Source organism: Mesoplodon densirostris, chromosome 3 (genome assembly GCF_025265405.1).
Source record: "Mesoplodon densirostris isolate mMesDen1 chromosome 3, mMesDen1 primary haplotype, whole genome shotgun sequence".
NCBI lineage: Eukaryota > Metazoa > Chordata > Mammalia > Artiodactyla > Ziphiidae > Mesoplodon > Mesoplodon densirostris.
Window position 1 is genome coordinate 54,592,339 of NC_082663.1, and position 7,448 is coordinate 54,599,786.

The 7,448-nt window shown below is 40.3% G+C and overlaps 1 protein-coding gene across 1 annotated transcript in view; it reads left to right on the forward strand.

Moving 5' to 3' along the window:
* The window catches only part of LOC132486766 (microtubule-associated serine/threonine-protein kinase 4-like), a 202,142-nt gene extending 195,194 nt beyond the window's left edge, over nucleotides 1–6,948 (forward strand). The window contains exons 3-4 of the mRNA XM_060094343.1: nucleotides 5,911–6,035; nucleotides 6,925–6,948. Of these exons, the coding sequence (XP_059950326.1) occupies nucleotides 5,911–6,035; nucleotides 6,925–6,948 (149 nt within the window). The remainder of the gene's footprint in view (nucleotides 1–5,910; nucleotides 6,036–6,924) is intronic.
* Nucleotides 6,949–7,448: the final 500 nt, after the last annotated feature.

Sequence of the window (7,448 nt, forward strand, 5' to 3'; positions counted from 1 at the left end):
ATTCTCCTGTTAAAACACCCAGTTACTTCTGTACCAATCGAAGATGAGTAGAGTCCACGCTGGACTCTTTCTCCCCATTCAGTGGTTATTACTGATTAAAATCTGTCCTTACCACTTTAAGTAGTGTCTGACGTTGTTTATCTTCGACCAGGCACACCTATGGTCTTGTTACCGAGATTAGACTTACACATGAGATAGCAACAAATAAAACGTATGTGGCCTCGAGAGAGTGGCATGGACATATATACACTACCAAATGTAAAATAGATAGCAAGTGGGAAGCAGCCGCATAGCACAGGGAGATCAGCTCGGTGCTTTGTGACCACCTAGAGGGGTGGGATAGGGAGGGTGGGAGGGAGAAGCAAGAGGGAGGAGATATGGGGATATATGTATATGTATAGCTGAGTCACTTTATTATAAAGCAGAAACTAACACAACATTGTAAAGCAATTATACTCCAGTAAAGATGTTTAAAAAAACCCAAAAACGTATGTGGCCAAGTTAGACTGAGTGATTTCAGAGAAGACAGCATACTTGTCCCATTGACCATGGTCTCGGCTTGCTTGAAAGTGCTCTGGGAGATCTAACAAAACAGAAAGGTTCAAAGTGTGGTTTGGCGCGTATGGAGAGAAGAGAAGGGACGTGGCTCTGGTTCCTTGAGTCCCCTCCCCCAGTGCTTGTTCTGGGTCTGTCCAGAGTCTGGCTTCCCACTTGAAGCATGCCCTGGCTCATGGAGCAGCGATGCTAGCATACGCTGGGGTCGCCTGCACTGAGGATTTATTCAGGGCTGTCCCTGCTTTTGCTCTGCCCTCCCACTGGCTTCAGAAAGGGGGCATCTACCAGTCACAGCTGTTGTGACTTTTATGTTGGGACCAGGATGAGGGTTCTCATGGTTCCCTTTTGCTCCCATTCTCAGTGGAACCTCTTCCCTGGTTCCGTGCTTCCCCAGCCCAGACCCCTCCCTGATGCGGCCTGAGGAGCTACCGTGTTGAGGAGTGGAGGGAATGTGCTCCTGGCTAGTTTGCCCTGTTAGATTATGCAGCACATTTTTTTGATATGAATCATTAAAAGCAATATTATATAATATCACATACAGAAATTAATGCAGAATAATTTAGTCCCAACCTCACATACCCGACAGCCAGTTTTATCAAAGCTTAATATTTGCCACATCCTTCAGATATATTAAAAAAATTAATACTGAATTTATTAAAACCACAAGTGAAGGGACTTCCCTGGTGGCGCAGTGGTTAAGAATCCACCTGCCAATGCATGGGACACGGGTTCAAGCCCTAGTCCGCGAAGATCCCACATGCTGTGGAGCAACTAAGCCTGTGTGCCACAACTACTGAGCCTGTGCTCTAGAGCCCGCGAGCCACAACTACTGAAGCCCGTGTGCCACAACTACTGAAGCCCGCATGCCTAGAGCCCATGCTCTGCAACAAGAGAAGCCCCCGCAATGAGAAGCCCACCCACCGCAATGAAGAGTAGCCCCTGCTCACCGCAACTAGAGAAAACAACAAAGACCCAACGCAGCCAAAAATAAATTAATTAATTAATTAAAATTTAAAAAAACTACAAGTGAAAATATAATACTTTAAACTTTTAATTTCAACTAATATATCCCATTATTTCCTGTAGATAACTTTTTAAACAATAAAATATTACAGCAATACTCCTCCCTGGACCTATTCCCCATTTTCCATGCTAGAGATAACGTCAATTCTGAATTTGCTATTTCCTTTCCACAAAGAAATACTAGTCTTTATTTTAATCCTAGTCATTATTTTTTTCTTTCTTTTGTGATCTGGTCTAAGAACCCATTACCATGTTTTATATCGTTGCTGTGGTGGTGGTGGTGGTGGTCGGGATGCGTCGATGGAACTGTAAAGTTCTCAGGATAACGTGAAGAGTTGTAGTGTATTGACTACTTTCCATGTCCCAGGTTGAGTGCCTTACGTGCATTATCTCATTTAATGCTATCTGCTACTATTTCCTATCTTTTCAGACAATTTTCTGAAAATAATTTTTATTTGAAAAATTATTTTTCAAATAGTATGAAAAATACATATTATTTACTTTAAAATATAGAATTATCCTGTCTTATAACTTGTTTTTTCACCTAAGCATATTTGATGAATATTTTCCTGTGGTGGGATCTGGGTTTCAGAGTAAGAATCCTGGTTTTGCCCACTTATTAGCTGTGTGCCCTTGTCTAATTATGTAACCTCTCTGGGCTTTAACGTGGAGGTAATATTACTTAGCACCCAAAAGGGTGGTTAAGATGTTGCAGTGCCTGGCATATAGTAAGTCCTCAATGTATTTTAGCTATTATAGTATACTACAAATGAAATTTAAGAAAATCATCTGTTCAGTTTTATTGTTCCTGTTTAGACTTGATCAGGTATTAATCAAATAGTGTACTTTAACTGCATGTCAGTCAACAAACATTTTCTGAGCACTTGCTAAGTTCCAGGCACTATGCCAGGTCCTAGGGATACAGAAATAAATACCTATTTTTTCATCTCTGGGGGATTATAGGGTTATAGTCTAATAATTATTTTCTACTAAAAGAATAAAAAAAGTGACTTACAGAATTCTTTAATGAATTAAAATGTTAGCCCTTCAAATTTTTCCATGATTATATTAAATTCTAGTGTTTTTGTTTCTACCCCAAGTTTTCTTTAAAACGAAGCATCTGGGGCAGAGCAGTGGTGAGGCCAGAGTAGATTCATTCCATCATGTAAACCTTGACATCATGTAGCTTCTATACCTCCTATCAGGCCTTTTCTGAAACATGAACCAAAAAATATATAAAATATAAAATATAGGGAAAGACACAGGAGGTGCCGGGGTGGAGGTGGGGGAAACCCTATTGATTCTGATGACTGGAGGTTGGTATATTTTTAACAAGTAATGTTTTTCAGATAGTAGGAGTTATTGCTATGTTAAAGAAATCATTTATTCTTGTACTACTAATGTTGGCATTCCTAAATGCAGTCTGTGGTCTTCCTGCCCTTCTTTATTAATGTCCTGCTTTGGGGTCTAAAGGGGGCCAATTTACCAAAACCCCTGTTAGTCCAGCTTTTAGTTAATTTTTCAAAATAAGGCAAAGAAAAGAATTTTTAAAATTCTAAACTTTAAATGTAATACATCCTACACATAAAAATATGTATGAGTGGTTCAAGATGGTGACTGGAACCACAGAGGATCATTATATTTGAAGTTTCAGTGATAGCATTTATGCTTCAATTAATTGGTATTTGCTGTATTTATTTGCTAGGAAAAGATCACAATCTATTATGTGGGGTTGTGGTGGGCAGGTGACAAAAATAAATATGATCCCATTTTTGCAAGAAAATACAGGTTACAGAAAGAAAGTCTGGCAGAAAAATTACTGAAATGTTGATAGTGGTTTTCCCAGGTATGATTATAGGTGATCTTTAAATATATATATATATTTACATTTACTACTTGAGAGTGAAGAGAAACCAAACCCAAGCAAAAAAGATACTTGTCATTTTTACTGCTGTTATGGCTAAATAGCTAACATGTACTGAGTGCTTCACTTAAAAAACCCGCTAATCTCCTCAACAACTTGACATAGTCAATCCTGTGCTCTCCTTTTTTTTTTTTTTTTTTTTTTTGCAGTACGAGGGCCTCTCACTGTTGTGGCCTCTCCCATTGCGGAGCACAGGCTCTGGACGCGCAGGCCCAGTGGCCATGGCTCACGGGCCCAGCCGCTCTGCGGCATGTGGGATCCTCCCGGACCGGGGCATGAACCTGTGTCCCCTGCATCAGCAGGCGGACTCTCAACCACTGCGCCACCAGGGAAGCCCTATGCTCTCCATTTTAGAGATGGAAAAACCAAGGCCAAGAGAGGTTGACTCACTTTGTTCCCCATATTACTGAGCTACAGGTCAAGATCTCAAAAGTAGATCTAGCTTTCTCTAGAGTCTGTGCTTTTGCTATATAATAAGAGAGTAAAGGAACAATTTTGGCAAAATAAGACATATTTTTCCTTTGCAATTAAAATACAAATATTCGAAAGCACTTAGAGCGCTAGACCTCTTTTTTTAAAAAAATATTTATTTGTTTATTTGGTTGTGCCAGGTCTTAGTTGCAGCTTGTGGGCTCCTTAGTTGCGGCACTCAGCCTCCTTAGTTGCATGTGAGATCTAGTTCCCTGACCAGGGATGGAACCTGGGCCCCCTGCATTGGGAGCATGGAGTCTTAACCACTGTGCCACCAGGGAAGTCCCAGCATTAGACGACTTAACATGGACAGTTGATGGGAGCTGACCCTAGCTCCTGTACTGCCAGTTAGCCTATGGACTAATAGCAAACTAGTGTCAATGAAAAAATTAATCAGTTGATCTAAGAAAGAAATGGAAAACTTTATTCAAGCCAAATTAAGGAGTATAACCCGGGAACAGCCTCTCAGAAAGTTCTGAGAACTGTTCTACCTGTTAGAGGTCAAAGCACAGTTATGTAGATTTCTAGAGACAGAGGTCTGTACATTAAATGATATAGATAGTTTGCATAATCCAGATCAGCAAGGACAAGGTGAGTAGTGGGTCATGGGTCATTGCAGCCCCTTACAAGATTCAGAAGGAATGTTATCTTTTAAGGAGTTGTCTTGTTGCTAGGAGAATGTTGCTGTTTATGGTTGAGCAGGTATTCCTGCTGATGGACAGGTTTGGTTGACGCGTAATGCAGATGTACAATGCACAGTAGAGGGGGGAGAGGAGGCCAAAGGGCAGAGAAAATTTTTTATGTTTATGTTTTTCTTGTCTTGCCATAAAATATGAATTTTCACACTAGTTAATGTATTTCAGCAGTTATTAACCAGTGGGTGCTTGTTAAGTGCATGCCTGAGGAAAGACAGGGGGGTTCTTTTACAAGGAACAGATCTGCTGGGGAGAATCCAGGGCACGAATGTTACTTCTGCTGCAGGGCCACCAGCCACACATGCTGCAGTCCCTCACAATTCTGGGAGGTACAAAGCTGGAGTCCCCACACGTGCAGCCCGTAGATGAGATTCTATGGGTGGCCTGCCGTCTTTTCATTGTCTTCACGTGTTTATTGGGAGAGACGTACCCATTTGTTCTTTCATCATTCAACAAATATTTAATGAGCATGACCAGTCATTGTGCTACAGATAAAAATCAAACATGGTCTTTGCTTTTACTGAGCTTCATTACTATGTGAATATTCATGTCCCTCCTAACTTAAAGGCTTATATCTTATGTGTGGATAACTAGTCTAATCCATGTACTAAAGAAGTAATACAGTGTGAGTTGGTTCAGCTGTTTGACTTTTAAAGATATACACATATATGTGAGAGTTCAAGGTTGATAGAAATTGCTCAGTGAACCTACACTAACATTAATGTCCTGATTTATGCAAATGGGTACCATCACCTGTCCTGTGGACATGGTTGGATATACACCAGTTCTTCAGAGAGAGAAGCTGGGAGAAAGGGGCACCAGCCCCATTTCAACTTGAAAGACTTACAGCTCTTCCTTTTGTTGGTCATGATCTTTGTAGACACTTTTCTAGCTGATTGCTAGATCACTTTCTGTATTAGATATTTTAAAAGTACATTTGTAAATGCACATGTTTATATCTACGATGGTAAGAATGCTTTGTATACTTATATATATCCTCAGCACAGTAACAAGAAGCTACAGATGCTGGAGGTGAAGAGGTTTACCTGGGTTTATTTGGAAAATAGGGGTCAGAACTTGCAACTAGATCTCCCAACTTAATTAAAACAATTTGCTTCCAGTTGCTATAAATCAATGTAATTGCAACATATGGCAGAAGTGGTATAGAAGAAGGATGCCATTTCTAGGGAAGCACTGCCATTCTGCCTGCTACTCATACTGTCTTCTCTTTAACTCCAACAGGGAGGTACCTCCTTCCAAACCCGGTGGCGGGGCAGGCCTGGGCAACCTCTGCAGAGACGTCCAACCTCGTGCGCATGCGCAGCCAGGTCCTGGGCCAGTCGGCGCCCTTGCTCACGGCCAGCCTGGTGAGTGTCCTCGGACTCTGTCTGCGGTGGGTTGGATTTGCTCCATCTCACCACCAACCTAGGGACTGTTGTGAGTTTATTGTTCTAGATAGGAAGTTAAAGCTACCATTAACGTTAAGCACAGATTTGGCAACATGAAATTCCTTGCTTTCAGCTTGGTAATTTTTTCCAAGTCCCCCCAACCTAAGTTGGAATATTTCTGTAAACTTAATGCTGTCTCAAGTTTTCCCTCAAAAGAAATGAAAATGTTTCTAAGCTTTTTTTTTAACTTCTTATTTGAAAATAATTTCAAACTTATAGGAATTTGCCAGAATAAGACAAATACATACAACTCCAGTTGATCCTTTGCCTGTGTTCAAGTATTAACCTCCTGCCCTATTTGCTGTACTGTTTGCTTTCTCTGTGTGTGTGTATGTGTATACATATACATATATATGTATATATATGTATACACACACGTATACACACATATAATTTTTTTGAACTCTTTGAGAGTAGGTTATCTATATCATGGCCTTTTGTTATCACAGTTATCAACTTCATTAAATTTATGCATGAAAGAAGTCTTTTATCTACTCTGCCATCTGTATTTTATTTTTATCATTTGGCCCAATAATGTCCCTTATAGTATTTTTCCTCCTCCAGTAGAGGATCCAGTCTAGGGTCATGGATGCCATTTAATTATCCTCTACTCTGGAACTGCTCCACAGTTTTTCTTTGCCTTTTATGACATCGTCATTTCTGAAGACTATACAACACTGCCACCTCATTTTTTAATGGAATGTTTCTCATATTACAGTGTCTGGTATGTCTGATGTTTTCTCATGGTGGGCTGCGGGTTTTGCATTCCAGGCCAGAACGTGACATTGGTGATGTCGTGTCCTTTCAGGTCATGCCGTGGGCAGGTGCATGATGTATGTCCATCTGCCCCTCATTATGATGCGAATTTTTTTCACCCAGTCAAGGGGTTGGCTGGTTTCTCCACTGTAGTTAGAACTTTTCTCTTACAATTGATAAGCCTTTGGGGGTGGGGGAGATACTTTGAGGCCATGCAAACATGTTTCTCCTCCTCAAAAATTTCCTTTAGATTTCATATTCATTGGTGATTCTTGCCTGGGTCCTTCTTTTCTAGAATCATTGAAAATGGTCATTATTCCATCTCCAGCACTCTCTCCACATCTACAAGTTGGCACATGGCATAAATATTTGTGCATTTATTAGCAGCACGGACTCCTACATTCCTTTTTTTAAAAAAAGTAACGTAGACTTTTATTTTTAAGCATGATGCTTACTAGAATTTTGTTTTCCAGTGGGCCCATTACTTTTCAGCTTTAACCTTTGGCAGAGCCTAGAAGTCTATATACAGGTTACTTTTTTTTTTTTTTTAATAATTTTATTTATTTAATTTATTTT